At 41.6% G+C, this 18714-nt stretch overlaps 1 protein-coding gene across 1 annotated transcript; it reads right to left on the bottom strand.

Annotated features, from left to right (window-relative positions):
* Window positions 1-276: 276 nt before the first annotated feature.
* LOC143474060 (cytochrome P450 2M1-like) lies at window positions 277-18533 on the bottom strand. The gene is made up of 9 exons (XM_076971337.1): window positions 18267-18533; window positions 12432-12594; window positions 12198-12347; window positions 11720-11880; window positions 11108-11287; window positions 10593-10734; window positions 4866-5053; window positions 4599-4740; window positions 277-551 (listed from the first exon to the last, which is right to left on the bottom strand). Exons 1-9 carry the CDS (start codon window positions 18462-18464, stop codon window positions 367-369), a joined length of 1509 nt encoding a protein of 502 aa, XP_076827452.1. The 5' UTR covers window positions 18465-18533; the 3' UTR covers window positions 277-366.
* Window positions 18534-18714: the final 181 nt, after the last annotated feature.

The following is an 18714-nucleotide window of genomic DNA, read 5'->3' as shown; positions in this document are numbered from 1 at the left end:
TTGATAAACAGGCAGAAGCAGGGATTAGGCAGTATTGTACAAATTATATAAATCTCTTTCATAATTCACTGGCCTTATCACATCCATAAACCCAGTAGTAATCTGTTAAATTTTTTATTAACCAAATTTACAAAGAAAGTAAGGTCCCACAAAATTTTGAGAATGAAAAACTAGATGGAAAACAAGATCTTTAACCTATGTTGTATATTGAAAACTGTTTATTTGTCTACATAAACATAGTGTAGTTTGATCCTAAATATTTCTAGATTAACCAGCAGCATGCTTTCAGTTTGGTCTCATTTGAAAGGGAAGTATAATCACAGGTTTTGTTTGTAGCCGATGGTTATTGGTGTTGCTGAGTGCTGTCTATGCCCTGTGCACAGCAAAGCACTCATACGACCGGGGAATACGACCAAAGCTACAGATGAGGGGGGTGGTGTCGATCTCCTCTGATGGCTGGGTGGCCTTGAAGGTGAAGCGCTGGAGAAGGAAGGTGAAGAAGATGAAGAGCTCCACCCGGGCCAGAGCTTCACCCAAACAGGCCCGCTTACCTGTGAAGCACATTGATGCACGGGTACGTGCGCGCACACACACACACACACACACACACACGTTACATTAAAAAGTAGTCACTTGGCATTTTAAATATACTGTTGCTCGGTGGAAGTTTATGTCTTAATTATTCAGGGGTTATGAAGTAGTCAATGAAATGACCACTTTGTTGGTATTATATTTCTATCTATCCATCCATTTGCATTCACTTATCCAGCTCCAGGTTACAGGACTAAGCAAAGAAGCCCAGTCACTGCTTCCAGCTCTTCTCAGAGACATTCCCAGGACAGCCGAGGGTTTCTTCCCCGGGGTTTCCTCCCAGTTGGACATGCCCGAAATGCCTCACCAGGCAGGCACCCAGGGGGCATCCAAACCAGATGCCCGAACCACCTCAACGAGCAGCAGCTCGAATCCCAGATGACCAAACTCCTCACCCTATCTCTAAGGAAGTGACCGGTCACCCTGCGGAAAAAAATCATTTCATCCACTTGTATTCACATCTCATCTCATTATTTCGGTCACTACTCAGAGCTTGTTGGAATGCAGACTGACCAGTAAATCAAGAGCTTTGCCTTTTGCCTCAGCTCTCTCTTCACCACAATAGTCCAGTGGAGTGTCCACAACACTACAGCCACCGCATCAATCCACCCGTCAACCTCCCATTCCATCCGTCCATCACTCATGAACAAGAACCCAAGATACTTGAACTCCATAGCTTGAGGAAAGGACTCACTCTTGCCTCAGAGAGGGCATGTTTGACCATGGTCTTGGTTTCAGGTGTGCTGATTCTCATCCTTGACATCTTGCACTCGGCTGAAATCCAAAGCAGTATGAGCTGGAGTGCCTGGCCTGATGATGCTAACAGGACCACATCATCTGCAAAAGAGAGACATGGAATCCTGAGGCCACCAAACTGTCAAGGAGCCAAGGAGTTTCACAACTACCCTGGTCACCTCCGCCCGAATGACGGACGAACTCTCACTCAAGTCCCCAAGTCCTGCTTCCTCTATGATAGGCGTGACGGTGGGATTGAGAAGATCCTCTAAGCATTCCTTCCACCGCCTAATGACGTCTCTAGTCGAGGTCAACACCTCCCCAGCTTCATACATATGTATTTAGTGTTGGTTGTAAACTGCTTTTCTCACCGGAGTTGCCTGACTGTTTGCAAGAATCTTCTCAGAGCTGACTAAAAGTCTCTTTCCATGGTCTCATCGAACTCCTCCCACAATTGAGTTTTTGCCTCTGTGGCAGCCAATGCCATGATCCCCTTGGGCCTCTTGTACCCATCTGCTGCTTCCAGAGTTGCAGAATCCAGCCAGGTCAGATAGGATTCTTTCTTCAGCTTGACAGCCTCACTTACCCGGAGTGTCCACCACTGGGTTCGGGGATTGCCGCCACGACAGGCAACGACAACCTTAAGCCCACAGCTCTGGTCCGCCACATCGGCAATGAAGGCACGGAACATGGCCCACTCAGACTCGATGTCTCTGGCCTCCCTTGGGATGTGGTCAAATCTCTGCTGCATGTAGGAGTAGAAGATCTTTCACAGGTTCCTCTGCCAGATGTTCCCAACAAACCCTCATGATACGTTTGGGTCAGCCAGGTCTGTCCAACACCATCTGATCCAACTCACCACTAGGTGGTGATCAGTTGACAGCTCAGATCCTCTCTTTACCCAAGTGTCCAAGATACGACTACAAAATCAATCATGGAATCGCAGCCTAAGGTGTCCTGGTGCCATGTGCACTTATGGACACTTTTGTGCTAGATCATGGTGTTCATTAAGGATAGACTGTGATGACCACAGAAATCCAATAATAACATCACTTTGGGTCAGATCAGAGAGGCCGTTCCTCCCAATCATACCCTGCCAGGTCCTACTATCATTGACCATTAAAGCATTGAAGTCTTCCAGCAGAATAATGGAATCCCCAGAAGGAGCACCTCCTAGTATCCACTCCAATGACTCGAAGAAGGTTGGGTACCATTTGGTGCATAAGCACAAACAGTCTCATACCCCAACCCAAAGGCACAAGGAAGCAGCCATCTTGTCTACCGGGAAAACCCCACCACACAGGCAGCGAGCCGGGGAGCTATGAGTAAGCCTACTCCTGCCCTCTATGGAGTCAAATTAGGGTCTTTAATGGTGACGAAAAAAAATAATATCGGGAAAGAGGCGTGGCCAAGAGCGAAAGGCGTGCTGTGAACGTTCAGCGTCAGTTCAGCTTCCTTCCTCTCGCTGAACTGAACTGCTGCTGCAGCGCATGGTCGGGTGTGTGCGAGGTGGTGGCGCATTTCAGGGCATTGTTTTTATTCGCTCAGGTTTTCAAAAGATCATTTCAAACCGACCTCAGTAAAATGTTAATAATAATAATAATAATATATTTTTTTTAAACGAAGTTTTAAAAGGGCACTTTCATTGATAAAGGGCAGAGTTGGTGGTCTGCACGCATATACCTGTGGTCCAGCTGGGCGACCGTCTGCCATGATACCAGTAACCAAATTACCGTGCTGTGTGACGGTTCAACTGATGACGCTGAACGTTCACAGCACGCCTTTTGCTCTTGGCCACGCCTCTTTCCCGGCCCCCACACAGAGGGTAAAACCGGAGCAAAGAAAAGAGAGAAGCGCAAAAAAAAATTATGAACGTAAAATGTGAGACACAAAGAAAAGCAGTGATGCGCAAAGAAAAGAAAAACGCAAAAGGGAGAAAGTATTGCAAAAAAAAGCAGCAACATAAAATGTGAAACGCAAAGAAAAGAAAGAAACGCAAAAGAGGGAAAGTATTGCAGAAACAAATTAGGAACGTAAAATGCAAAATGCTAATCTTATATTTGCGATATTATTTTTTTTTCGTCACCATTAAAGACCCTAATTTGACTCCATAGCCCTCTGCCTTTCAACATGGGCAATTCCAGGAAGGATTAAAGTCCAGCCTCTCAAGATGATTGATTCCAGAATCCAAACTCTGCATTGAGGTCAGCCCAACTATATCTAGTTGGTATCAGTCAACTTCACCCACCAGCTCAGGCTTCTTTCAAATCAGAGTGGTAACATTCCATGTACCAAGAGCCAGTTTCAGTAACTGAGGATCAGAATGCCGGGGCCCCTGCCTTCGACCACTGTCCGATATACAAAGCACCGGACCTCTAGTACTGCCTCTCCCACAGGCGGTGGGCCCATGAAAATATGGACCCATGTATCTCCTTTGGGCTGAGCTCAGCCGGAACCCATGGGTAAAGACCCAGCCACCAGGTGCTCGCAGAGGAGCCCCTTCCCCAATCCTGACTCCAGGGTGAGGCCCTGGTAACCCTGATCTGAGCAAGGGTAACTGGGTCCTGATATTAATAAATTCATAGGGATTTTTATGGCTCACTCTTTGTCTGGCCTATCACCTAGGACCAATATCCCTTGGGAGACCTTACCAGGCGTGTTGCCCCCGACAACATGCAGCCGTGCAAACCCCTCCATGATAAGATGGATCCACAGAGGAGGTCTCATAATGGGGTATATTTAAGGTTATTCTATTTCAATTTAGGAAATGGAATATAGCAGCTCTAGCAGACCTTGAGCTGACTGTTTCATTTGTTACTAATGTGTGTTATAGCATAGGAAAAAATTTAGTTTATGAAAAAATGGAAGGCAAATAATTGTACAAGCTTGAGATATTGTTCTTTAACAGGTCCAAACTTAACTGTAAATATCCTGACATTCCAACAATGTGTTCTGGAAGTAGAGAGGAGTAAAAGAAGTGGACACATTGTCTGTCTATGGTTATTTGTGCTTCTTGGTAAATGTCTAACTTGCAAAACACTAGGTAATGACATTGACTCCTGTAGTTTAGTAGTAGTCTGACTCTTGAAGTCATCTTGAATTCTGGCCTATCCGTACTATTACCTAGGATGAATTCTGTGATCAGATGCAAAGCACTTTGTAAGTCGCTCTGGATAAGAGCATCTGCAAAATGCCGTAAATGTAAATGTAAAATGTAAATGTATACATTACAGGAGTTGAGTCAGGGACACACTTCCTAACTTTAAACTTACCCATTCCAAAGACAACAAATGCATCGTTCTTCTTGAATTGTCCCTTTTCATCAAGGAAGTTGTTTGGATCAAAATGGTCCGAGTTCTTCCATAGTTTAGGGTCAAAGAGCACAGAGGACAGCAATGGAATAATAACTGTTCCCTGCAGAAACAGCACAATATTCTCAGCTAAGAAAATGGAAAAGTGAAAAACTGAGTTTGTCAGGAAATTGCAAAAAAGCGACTTGGCTAAAGCACTGCACATTCCATAAAAAACAAATCAAATACCTTGGGGATGAGATAGTCGTTAAACTCAGTGTCACGGAGCATTTTGTGAGGAACAGCAATAGGAGCGGCATCCAGGTTGCGCTGGATCTCATGGATGACTGCATCTGTGTATGGCATGTTCTGTCTGTCATCCAGGGAGGGACACCGGTCTGGCCCCACAACCTCATCAATCTCCTCCTGAACTCGGGCTATGGAGCATGTTACACAGAAATGCCTTACTTTGAATATTAACGACAGGTAGTCCCTCCCTTCTCGCAATGCCCTTGGATCAATACTAAAACTTAGTAACTTGGTAAGAAAGTTAGTTTAAGTGGCAATTAGGAGTTGGAAAGAAGCCAAAACATCGCTACAAGAATTGTACCTGGATTTCCACAAAAACATAAATCTCAAGGGAATCCAAGAGCTACAACACATCACCGACTACAGGACTACCACCAGCAACATCAGCTCCACATACAGCCTACCCGATGACCTCAACACCGTCTACACCCGCTTCGAAACCTCCAGCACTGGCACCAGGAGGTCCACACAGACACAGCCAGGCAAAGCATTAGGACCAGACATCATTCCTGGGTGGGCCCTCAGAGCATGTGCGAACGAGTTGGCTATTGTATTAACCTCCCTTTTCAATCTCTCTCTCAGCCAGAGCATTGTTCCCACCTGCTACAAAACGACAGCCATTGTCCCCTTCCCCAAGAAGAGCCCCCCCACCTGCCTGAACGACTACAGGCCAGTGGCACTAACTCCATTCATTATGAAGTGCTTTAAGAGAGTGGTGCTGGCCCACATCCAAGACAGCATAACGGACCCCCTGCAGTACGCCTACCATCACAACAGGTCCACCTCGGACACAGTCGCTGCTGCCCTTCATTACTCCCTCTCCCCACCTCGAAAATAAGGACTCCTACATCAGGATGCTCTTCAATACGGTCATCCCGCACAGGCTCACCCACAAACTCTCCATACTCTGCCTGCACCCCACCCTCTGTGACTGGCTTTTGGACTTCCTAACGGGCAGGCCCCAGTCTGTCAAGATTAGCAACAGGACTTCAGCCAGCATCAACACCTACACCGGCACTCCACAGGGCTGCGTCCTCAGCCCTATTCTCTACACCCTGTTCACCCATGACTGTGTCGCCTCCCACGAAGACAACATCATCCTGAAATTTTCTGATGACACCGCAGTGATAGAACGTATCACTGGAGGAGATGGAGAAGCTTACAGGAGGGAGGTGACCAGACTGGTGTCATGGTGTGATCAAAATAACCTTACTCTCAACACGGACAAGATGAAGGAGTTGATAGTGGACATGAGGAAAGAGAGGAGACCTCATCAGCCACTTTTCATCCGGGAGCTCGAGGTGGAGAGGGTGGGCAGTACCTGGGGGTCCACATCAGTGAGGACCTCACATGGTCACTGAACACCAGTCAGCTAGTCAGGAAGGCTCAACAGCAGCTGTACTTCCTGAGGAGGCTGAAGAAGGTTGGGATGTCTCCTGTGATCCTCACCAACTTCTACAGTTGCGTCATTGAGAGCCTCCTGACCAGCTGTATCACCGTGTGGTACGACAGCCTGACCGAGATGGACCGCAAATGCCTACAGAGAGTGGTGAAGACTGCAGATCATGAAGACTTGCACATCATGCTCCTGTACCTCAGGCCGGAGGTACAGGAGCATGATATGCAAGACCTCCAGATTAAAGAACTCCTTCCCCACCGCAATCAGAGTTCTGAATCAGAAATGACTTCAGACCGTCCAGACATGGGTACAGAAGTGTGATGTGTAATTCCAATGATAAAGAACTCTTTCCTCAGGAATAACCTGCACCTTACTGCTCCATATTTACACCCCACTGTCACTTTACTGTAGCACATGTCTACAATCACACTATTGCACTTTACAAAACTATCCATATCACTAATTTATACATTGTACATTTTTTATTGTAATTTATTCATTGTAACCCCTGGTGTAAATTTAAGATCCTCTACTGTAGTAGCATATATTTATATTGCTCAATAGGGATCTGGACCAGAGGTGGAAAGAGTACTGAAAAATTGTAATTGAGTAAAAGTATCATTACTTTGCCTAAAATCTACTCAGAGTAAAAGTAAAATTACGCATCTCAACATTTACTCGAGTAAAAGTACAAAATTACTTCATTTAAAATGTAATTTGAGTAAAAGTTACTTATTTACTTTCAGTTATTTAATGCATGGATGAATCATGAACCAAATTCAGCACAAGTTGTTTTAATCGATTTCAAAGTGTATTTAAGTGCACATCCACACTTGCAAAAAGATAAGCTGGGCTCAGGAACATACTTCCTCACAGCACAAGGACAGTCACAACCTGTACCATAAAGTGCAAACAATTTTCAGTCCTATTGTCCAACGGACAACACTATGATAACAATAAAGAAATTTAAATTACAAATTATTCAAAAAACAAAATGCACATAAAATTAAGTGCCCACAAGATGCCACAAATCAAACTAAAATGCAACAGGATTCCACTACTCACAATAAAATGCCCACAGGATCCCACATCAAAAATTAAAAAATGCTCATAGGATCCCACAATTTAAAAGTAAGTGCTCACAGGATCCAACTATTCAAAATAGAGTGCCCACCGGATCCCACTATTCACAATAAAATACCCACAGGTTGCCACAACTCAAAATAAAATATAAATTGACCACAGGATCCCACATCTCAAAATAAAACAAAATGGGCACAGGATTCCACTATTTAAAACGCTCACAGGATCCAACTATTCAAAATACAGTGCCCACAGGATTCCACTTTTCACAATAAAATGTCCACAGGATCCCACAGAACCTGGTAGATAGAAGATTTAAAGATAGAACAATCTCATCCTTTTGGAAAAAAAAGTGCACCATATTATGACCTGATTATGAGACAATGGAAAGGGCACGCGCAAGGCAAGGCCATGCAATTGGCCTTCAGTTCTGGGACTCAGAAGTTTAAATTTCTGCCCGCATTTAATTTTTCACCATCAATATTTTTTTACTCAGTAATGTGAGGGCATTCAAATGTAGTGAAGTAAAACTAATTGGATCAAAATGTACTCAAGTAAAAGTAAAAATTACATATTTCAAAAACTACTCCAAAAATTACAAATTACTCATAAAAAGTACTTAATTACAGTAATGTGAGTAAATGTAATTAGTTACTTTCCACCCCTGATCTGGACCCATACGATTGTAAAGCTGCTTTGTGACAACGTGTGTTGTGAAAAGCGCTATATAAATAAATTTGACTCTGACTTTGACTTTGAGTACTGTTAACAATGAATTCTTAATTGAGTCAGTGATTGATTTACATGCAGCCTTGACCCTCTACCTAATACCTCCTTAAAGCAGTGGTTCCCAAACTTTTTCTGTCGTGCCCCCCTTTAGTAGATGAGAATATTTTTGCGCCCCCCCCTATTGACTAGGGATGCACCGATTCACGTTTTTCACTTCTGATACCGATTCAGATATCTGAGGCTTAGTATCGGCCGATACCAATCCGATACCGATCTGATAGAGTAAAACAGTGCTGAATCGACTTAAAGCATTTTTTTTAACACAGACATACTGAATTACAAGTTTATTGAAAACTCTGCACCAGTATAGCACACTTAAACACACATAAAAACATGTAAAAACAACACAACTTGCATTTGTTCAGTCAGTGCAATTATGAATATAACACTGAATGTAAAATAAATAATACCAAAGAACCTGAAACTGACAAAAACAATAGGTTCACAACTTTGGTCAAACATGAAAAAAATTAACTGCAAGAAACTTTTGATTCAAGAATTCTAAATATAATTTAAAATAAATAAGGAGATGAAATAGGGGAAACAGCTATACCTATGCGGCTAGTTTGCTAGCGCAGACATCACGCAGAGCACAAAGCATGTAACGGCCAGAAATATGTGTACTGTCTCTTTAAGGGAGGGAGTTGAGCGCGTGTATGGAATATTGTTGTTTTTTTTAGCTTTCTGCCGTAGACCGACTCAGACCACTGCTCTTTATTTTATTTCTGTAAGTAACGCACTCAATGAGCTTTGGACAACTCACCAGTTCATGTATGAACAGTCAAGTAGTGCTGGAGCCCAGGTTTATTTTGGTCAACCAGCAAATAAACTGACTAAGTGGAGTCAGTGATTCACCTCTCCTCTGTGCGCTTCGTGTTTCACTAGCCTGTTAACTGTCCAAGTTCACTTCTATCTGGGACAGAGTGGATATTTAAGGTTGAACTAACTCCGAAAAGCGCTACAAGCGTAGAATTAGACTGAATAGATCTGTTTTTATGGATCGGTCACATTGTCACCGATACCCGATCTAGAATTTTTTCAGATATTAATATCGGAATCGGTGCATCCCTAATATTGACACATGTGCACATGTTTTACTTCCAAGCTCCGCGCCCCCCCTGCAATAGCTCCGCGCCTCCCACTTTGGGAACCACTGCCTAGAATGTGTTTCACTCAAGAACAGATGACATACGTCAGATAGTAAACACTCTTATCGGGTGTTTTCCCTAATGCACTGAAAACGTCAGTGGTGAAGCCTCTGTTCAAAGAAATTTGGAGGCATCTGTGCAAAATAATTACAAACCTAGCTGAAACATACTATTTATTGGGAAAACAATTTATTGGTTGTCAGTCATTGTATGTCGGTATCTCTGTGTTCAGCTTGTTGTTTCCCTCTGCCCTCTCCGCTTCCTTGTATTCCCAGTTCGTTTTCTGTTTCTTTGTTTTGCAGTCTGTTTCTCGTCCTCGCTCTGTTGTATGTTCTGATTGGTATCTGTGTGTGTCTTGTATTTTAGTTGGGTAAGTTTATCTGCTTGTCTATATTCCTCGTTCTTCTCATGTTCTGTTTGCCGGTTTTTACGCCAATTTGTTCGTAGTTCATAACTAGTTTATCAGTTATATTCCCCATGCCTGTATTAGTGTCGTGTTTTACGTGTGTTGTTCATTGTTTGTTGACGGAGTTATGTCTACTATTGAGTTGGTTCGTATATGCTTCTCTGGTCATTTGTCAGTTGGTGCATATTGTGCTTACCTTGATTAAACCCCTCTTCTCCTACATTTGTGTCTCGCCTGCTCCTTACAATCATTACACTGACTGATTTTCTATCTGTCTCGACACATTTCAGCCAGGATTTTGACCTACTCACAGTACTGAAACTGCTCTAAGGTAATTAATGACATTCGACTGATTATAGATTCAAGGAAGCCATCTGTTCTACTAATGCTTGACCTTAGTGTAGCCTTTGATATTGTAGATCATAACATTCTTATAGATAGACTAGAGAAGTGGGTTGGTCTCTAAAGATCAGTCCTAAATGGTTCACTTCTTATCTGCAAGGCAGGAATTATTTTGTTGAAATCAACAAAGTGCCAGTAACTTGTGTTACACAAGGTTCAATTCTTGAGCCATTCCTATTTAATTTAAACATGCTTCCACTTGGACAGATTATACTAGAGTCTGGGCTGTCGTACCATAGCTATGCACTTTGAATTGCCAGTGTGTATGAAAGGTGCTATATAAATAAAGTTGCATTGCCTGTTCTAAGCCATTGCATGCATATTGGATCACAGGCCCAAAAACAGTATATGTTTCACAGGACAAACTAAGGCAGTTTGGAGGTGCACGGCTTCAGTGTCAGTGGTGAGACATGAATGTTTGAAGTGGTCCGATTGGTCACCTTGGACATCTGGATGCTTCATCATGAGCAGCAGGGCATGTCGGAGTGTACTGGAGGTGGTCTCAGTACCAGCATTGAACAAGTTCCAGGCTGTGCTCAATAAGTTGTCAATATTAAATTCTGTATTGGGATTGTGTTTCTCCTGCAGAAGAAACTCACAGTAATTAGACATTCTCTGAGTCCTTCACTCTGTAGTTATGGCTTTATCAGCTTTGCTAAAATTTGTTTTTTAACGAGGAAAGATCCATTTGAAAAAGATTCTATGCAGTTTAGTAGAAAAAGAAATGTTAATGTTTATCAGATATCTGAAGAGACAAGAACAAATATTATTTATGTTCCTATTTCAGTAGCTATTTTGTAACTCTATATATCAATAATACCACAATTAGGTGTTTTCTGGCAAAACTTGAACAACATCATGAACAATTATTGTTGCAGACCGACATATCGTTACTTGGATAAAAATGCATACCAAAACATGCATGCTATCTTAATGGCACTGATGACAATTTTACCTCTTCAGCTTGTATGAGGAAAGCTTCAAGAAAGTCCTGTGGTGGTGAATTAAGATCTAATGTTTTCATCCTTGACTCAGCTTCAAGTCTTAGAAAACATCTGACTCTTTCAAGCATCTTAAATATTTCATGGTGTCGTCCAGGAAAGAGGCCAACTAATCTAGGGAAAATGTTATAGGCCTGTAAGAGGAAAAAAAAGACAGGTGCAGAGAGGGTTATTATTTGCCTGGTCTTAACTGTTGTTTGCATTCAACTGAACATCTCCTGTGATGGGTCGTAATGTTTAGTTACAAAAACCTCAGAGACAAAGTCATTCAGAAATAGCAAATATGTAGATAAATGTGTGTACATAAAACCTAGTCAACTAGACCTTCTCAGATGAAATTCTAGCTATTCTCAGAGATTGGGATTTAAAAGGTTTGGGTGAGATTAAATTGATTGTATTTCTTAATTCCCTTAAAATGTAATAACAAAATTCAGTATGTTGCACTGCCAGAGAGGGAAGTGCAGTAAATCCATGGTGAGTTTAGATTAGTTCTGTTTTTTGTTTCCTCTACTCAAGCAAAGAAAAGCATTGTGTTGTTTATCTAAAATTCAGACTAGGTACATTACCTGCCCAAGAGGACTCGATAAGAAATCAATGTACTCATCACTGGTTTCAATGATCATCTTGAGCTGTGGGTCCTTAGATTTAAATCTGTGTCCAAAAATAACCGAGCAAATCACATTGCACGTTGCTTCAGATAATGAGTCTTGGGGATTGAAAGCAGAGTCTGTAAGGAAAATAAATGTTTTTACAACATTTTTTGGAGCTAGACGTTTGTCATTCAACTGAATGGTAATAAGGATCCTAAAATACACATTTAAACATAATTCTTTTTTTTTTTTACATTTACAAAATAAAATATTTAGATTCAAATGTAATTAATATGAACAGTGACATTAATTACAGCAAGTCATATGAGCACATTCATAAGTGTTGATATTTACTAGAGTACAAGTTTAAATGGTCATATAGCTCACACAGTAGTGTGTCTGGAGAATTGCATTCCAAAAATGACAATGTCATCAGATAGCAAGGGGCCAGTACCTCCAAATGTGTTGAATGTTTGCACCAGACAGCGAGCTTCCTCCTTCACCTTCTCCTCAATGTTCCTACGTCCCATCCCAAAGTTCTTCAGGGTTGTCAGACTGAATCTGCGAAGCTGCTTCCACCTGCTGCCGTTACTCACCAAAACACCTGCAAAACAGAACACAGCCATTCTGACTCCCACCTCTGTGAATAAAACCAGACTCTATAGAACATTATATTTATAAAACTTACCATATCCCTTGGTGGATTTCATCAAGCTGGGGTAGTCCAATCTGCCACTGAACTCTTCTCCCATGCCAATCATGGAGTCTTTCAGAGCTTGATATTCAGCAATCACCACAACAGGAGTGCTGGCAAACCAGATGGTGTAGACAGGGCCATACTTTTTGCTGAGCTGATAAATCATGCAAACAGCATTTTAAAATCTTAATTGGTAGAGGTTAGTGAACACAAAACGGATGAATCCCCTTCCCCTGGAGCAGGGATGTCAAAGTCAAATGCACCGAGGGCCAAAAAACCAAATTTGCTACAAGCCAAGGGCCGGACTGGTTCAATGTTTATTAAAACATATTGAAATGATTGCACATAGCCTATTGAACCAAGACCTAACACAGTGTTTATTATTTAATGCTTAAATGAATAAAGCAATATTTTCTAATGGATCTGTCAGTAATTTCAAGTGAAAACATTTTTCAACAAGCAAACAGATAAAAACAAACTTCCTTCAAAGAAAACATGTTCTGTAAGGTACATTAAATGAATAAAGTAATAAAGGTTTGAAAAGTGCTGGAATTTAGGCTAAAGTACTTGAAAATGCTTGAAATTGTAATTACTTTGTTTCACAACAAATATCTATTCCAGAACGAAATTCCATGGACGAAACATGAGAGAACGTGAAGACGTTAAGATTGGGCGTTTTGAAAATAAACAACCATTAAATAATGTGAATAAAAAGCGAATTATTTCGAATAATTTCGAATAGATGTATAAATATTTAACTTAATTAAGTTTAACGTGCTGGTGCACGCAAAGTTACAAAATTCGAGAGGTGCACGACCTCGCAAATTGACAGCACGCGACGCCCTCGCCCACGGGCGGAGCCACTGCGATTACGTCATTTTCGCAGAGCGGACCCTCGCCGCTTGTGTGCACTGCAGTGACTTCGCGGGCTACCGTTGCATTGTGGGGAATGTAGTGTTTGTGCGTGCAAAACACCAGCGGGCGGCTGTGGCCTGCGGGCCAGTTCTAATAGTAATTAAATATCATTCAGGGGGCCATAGATAATCAATTCGAGGGCCGGGTCTGGCCCGCGGGCCTTGACTTTGACATATGTGCCCTGGAGTGTGGAGATTAACTGGTCAATCAGTTACAATTCATTCAATGAACTACTAATGATTATTAAACACAGGACCTGAAATTGAACTTGAGGTCCAGAGTTGAATACTTCTGGTCCAGGAATATCAAACAGCAGATGTTGTGATTTTCCTGCTTAAACAGCCCTATTTCAACTCAATTCAAGTGCCAGGTTTAGTACCACGATAGGTATCACAATTAATGCAACGGCTACTTATCTGGTCATCGTTTGTCTCCACAAGTACATAATAAATCTGATAAGTTACCACAGGCATGACTGGAATTTCTCAATTATCACCTACATCAACAGTGGTTATAGTCAAGGTTGAACTCGGTACAACTAAAGGGGTCTCTTCTGCTGGCCTTGTTTGATCATCTGGCATGAAGGGAAATGATCATGAAGACCTTTGGAGGAGAGATGAATAAACAATCCTCCTCGCTTATATCTCAGTCTTCTTAAAGCTCAGCTCCCTTACAAAAAAAATAGGAGCTCAAACACTAGACCTCTGCTCCCTTCACCTAAAGCCACAGCCACACTCTCGAACTCTGTATGTTCTGCTATTCAAACACTGTTCCTGTTAATCAAAATTTCTTCCTGTTAATCAAAATTTCTTTTGTATTTCCTACAAAATATACATTTTACAAAATCAATGAAGAATAATCAGTACATGAATCATTTATGATATTAAGCATTACGGTTACACTTAAAAACTGCTTTACTGGTATCCACAACTGGCAATCATGCATCTGTACAGCCCTTTCTAGTGAGCCACTCTGGCTGATTAATATTTAATATTTAATGCTGTATATATATATATATATATATATATATATATATATATATATATATATATATATATATATATATATATATATATATATATTTATATATATATATATATCTGGCTGGGCCATTCCAAAGCCTTAATCTTATTCTGGTGAAGCCATTCTTTTTGTTGGTTTGTATGTGTGCTTTGGGTCATTGTCGTGCTGAAAGATGAAGATCCTCTTTATCTTCAGCTTTCTAACAGAAGGCCGAAGGTTTTGTGCCAACACTGACTGGTATTTGGAACTGTTCATAATTCCATCCACCCTGACTAAGGCCCCATAGCATGATGCGGCCACCACCATGTTTCACTGTAGGTATGGCGTTCTTTTGGTGATGAGCAGGGTTGCTTTTGTGCCACTTACATCTTTTGGAATTATGTCCAAAAAGTTCAACCTTGGTTTCATCAGATCATAATACATTTTCCCACATGCTTTTGGGAGATTTCAGATGTCTTTTTTGCAAAGTTAAGCCAGGTTTAGATGTTTTTCTTTGAAAGATAAGGCTTCCGTCTTGCAACCCTACCCCATAGCCCAGACATATGAAGAAGACGGGAGATTGTTGTCTCATGTACTGCACAGCCAGTACTTGCCAGAAATTCTTGCAGCTCCTTCAGTGTTGCTGTTGGCCTCTTGGCAGCCTCCCTGACCAGTTTTCTTCTTGTCTTATCATCAATCTTGGACGGACATCTTGTTTTTGGTAATGTCACTGTTGTGCCATGTTTTCTCCTGATGACAGTCTTCAGTGTTTTTTTTAGCCTTCACCTGACTGATATCTTTGAATAATGAGATCCCTCCGATGCTCTGTCAGCTCTTTGTGGACCATGGCTTGTACTGGATGATGTGGCTACAAAAATGTCAGGACAAGCCTACTAGAACAGCTGAACTTTATCAGAGGCACTTTAATTGGTTACGCGTGTGTGCTGACTCCAATTTAACATGAGTTTGAATGTAATTGGTTAAATCTGAACACAGCCACACCCCCAGTTCTAAAAGGGTGTGTACACTTATGCAACCACATTATCTTAGGGCGTACTCACACTAGGCACGGTTTGCTCGTTCCGTGCTGGGGCCCAGTTATCCCCCCTCCCCACTCCCCCTCTGGCCTGCACTCACACTGCCTTTATCAACCCGGCCCGAGCACGCTTACGTCATCACAACGGCACTTTATTTGGAAAAAAAGCGCGCTCGCACAAAACTATGGAGTTCACGATTCTCTTTTTATTGTATTTTTGGAGTCGTTTTGGGAGTGCAGAAACACGGTGCAAGCTTGCCGCTATGACTGTTTAACGTGAGCGTCGCATCACTGACGTCATGTTTGAGTTCCAGCGAAATGAACCAATCAGACGAGGCACCAAGTGGGCCCGGGCACGGATAGCGCTCACACTAGAAGCGAACCGTGCCCGAGTCCACATGAATCGTGCCCTGGCCCACCTCTTCAAGCGGGCCCGAGAACGGTTAACTGAACCGGGCCCGGGCCCGGGCACGGTTGGAGCGCTCACACTAGCCAAACGAACCGTGCTTTGGCAGGGAACCATACCCGGGTCCGGATCACAGAGCCTAGTGTGAGTTCGCCCTTAGTTGTTTATTTTTACTTCACCTCCCTGAAAGATTTCTGTTTGTTTTTCAGTTGCATTGTACAGGTTATAGGTCACATTAAAGGTGGAAAAAGTTGTCAACATATTTGTCTTGCTGTCATTTTTTTACATCCTAATTGACAAATGTTATTTTTGATTGTAGACTTCCTGGAAAGAAAAGCTGTATTAATTAAGTTCCAAGAATATGCTAGATTCTGAGAATATGTATATGTATAAATATGTATGTTAATAGTGACTCCAATGGTGATATGCGGTTTTTACACTTTTCTTTGCACCCTGTTCTTCTTCTTTCACACCCAGCGTATAAATAACTTATTCCACAATAAACTGGACTGGAGCCTATCTGACTGCACACTGACTCTGAGTCTTCTGTGCTGCTCAGAATTTCTCTTCAGCTGCCTGAGGGCCTCAATGTACACATATCCAGACGTCCTAGTGTACTTTATGATGTAAAAAGTGCACCATCAAATTGTGGCATTTTCCTGGTTTGGAACATTCGGGTCTATGCTAACATAACGCCAAAGAGGAATGCTAGCAGCAAAGATCTTAGAGCAGTTGTTGCTGCCTTTCGTACAAAGGGTTATAAGATCACTGACAAACTATTTGAAGTCTATCATTGTGTAGTTAGAAAGATTATTTGCAAATGGAAAACAATTCAATACAGTTGTCAGTCTTTCCAGGAGTGGATGTCCCAGCAAATTCACCCCAAGTTCAGACCAGGCAATGCTAACAGAAATATAAAAAAAACAAGACATCAGCATGTTAAATGATTAAGTTCATTAATGTACAAAAAAACATGTGAACAAGTATGTGCATAAACCCCTCATACCAGCTCCTTGGTGGAGGAGGGGTGATGTGGGCTCAACTGGGTCATGCAAGAGGACAATGAACCCAACCACACCAGTAGATCTACAGCCAAATGGTTGACAAAAAGGTGCTGCAATGGCTCAGTCCATGTCCAGAACTGAAGCAAACTGAAATGCTGTGGTGGGTTTTAAAGAAAGCATGTATTAACAAGTACTCACAAATGCTTCCCAGGAATGGATTCCATGGGATTCTGGAGTCAAACATGAGACCATCTATTCAACAGCTAAACCTTGGCTGACATTGGGTGCAAGAGGACGATGAACCCAACCATACCAGGTAATCTATAGACCCCCCATACTCAAATAGTACATCTATTTCTGGCCCGCGAGCTGTTTTGAAAAGTGTTTTTTTTTTAGGATTTTTTTTTTCAATCGCGCTATCCGCTCTTATTTTGAAATCGCGCACTGCGATCTCAAGACGATGCTGGGGATTGCCTCTATGGCAACAACAAACATGTAGCAGACGGCCAAATGCGTTCAATTTAAGCTTTGCAATTTAAGCATGACTACACTAAGTGTGAAAAATATAAAAGTAATATTATCAAAAGATTTGCCCACACTGAATAAGAGTAAAAATATCAAATGCTTTAAAAACATGTTTGCATTGCATGAATTCATAAAGCAGCTTAGTTTGTAGCCAGATACAACTACATGTTATAGCTGTTTAAAGGAGGGAGCACCTTTAACCTGAAGAATTAGAATTGAGCTGTTGTAGAGATTATTTCAATGAAATCATAAAAGTGATTGTTATATAATAATGCTAAGATTGAATCCAATTACTTTAACCAGTAATTATTTTTTCCACGTCGTACCCCACATACATAAATTACAAGCCGATTTTTTGTCCCAGTCCACCCCATTACCAAAGTGGGACAGAACTCCTGTGAGAGACTGACAGTCATACAGAAAAATTATTACATCGTTTTTTCCTACTAAAGGTGATTCTACAAATTATTGAATCATGGGGTGAACTTAATATTTCACACACAGCTTCTCCACCTTGGCTTGAATTTTGTTAAATAATGACATGGTGGAGTCTGTCAATTGTTCATTTACCTCATTTAAACATCTGCTAAAGGTCAGATGAATTATCAAAGATTAAGGACAAGCCATCATTGGGATCTATAGAGCACAATCTAAAATGACTGGATGGAACATCTGTTATATTTCCCTAAGCTGTAGGTGCATGTTAGAAGAACACAAATACATACAATAACAACTGGTGCAGAATATACCTCCCGTTTCCCACCTGCCCCTGGTTAGTGCATTGTGTCGTTTTCACATAGATATTTTCCACCAACCCTATTTGAAAGAACTCTCAGAAACAATAGCCAATATGTCTGAGACGTGTACAACCTCTGTGCAGACAACCCTCAGGTATCATAAATAACAGATTTAAGTCACTGGTGTGATAGCTTACTGACCTCAATGTAATACTTATACGGCTCCTTCACGTGCACCTGAAAAAAATTCCCGACCACTGGAGCAGGATTCGGACCCGGAGGGAGTCTTCCATAACTACTCCGAGAGCCTTTACCGAGACGTTTCCAGATTAGAAATAAAACAACGACAGCCATAACTACAGACAGAAAGTTTGTCTGTAAACTTAGTAAAAGATCCATGTTTGTATTTAAAACAGCGTGTAGCCGGGGTCGAAAATTAAAAGGATGAAAACACGGATTTTGTGGTTATTAAAGTTCGAAGTACTCTAAACCAATCCAGGTGTATGTCAGCAGATCGGCTATATGACAGCACGTATTTATACGCGAACGTTTGATGACGTATAAGAGTAGATGGAGGAAAATGAGCCATATTTTTCTCAAGGAACTAATCGTACATCGTACTCGTTTTAATCTTTAATTTAAACAACTT

The sequence above is a fragment of the Brachyhypopomus gauderio genome, chromosome 13 (assembly GCF_052324685.1).
Source record: "Brachyhypopomus gauderio isolate BG-103 chromosome 13, BGAUD_0.2, whole genome shotgun sequence".
NCBI lineage: Eukaryota > Metazoa > Chordata > Actinopteri > Gymnotiformes > Hypopomidae > Brachyhypopomus > Brachyhypopomus gauderio.
The sequence above is the reverse complement of the archived record's forward strand: the minus strand, read 5'-3'. Positions and strand labels throughout refer to the sequence as shown.

Excerpts from the sequence above, each read along its gene's own strand:
- LOC143474060 (XM_076971337.1), bottom strand. The coding sequence starts at position 18,464 with ATGGATCTTTTACTAAGTTTACAGACAAACTTTCTGTCTGTAGTTATG. Across the intron at positions 12,595-18,266 it reads CGTATAAGTATTACATTGAG|CTCAGCAAAAAGTATGGCCC; the intron begins GTCAGTAAGCTA and ends ATGATTTATCAG. Across the intron at positions 552-4,598 it reads ATTTGTTGTCTTTGGAATGG|GTAAGCGGGCCTGTTTGGGT; the intron begins GTAAGTTTAAAG and ends TGTGCTTCACAG.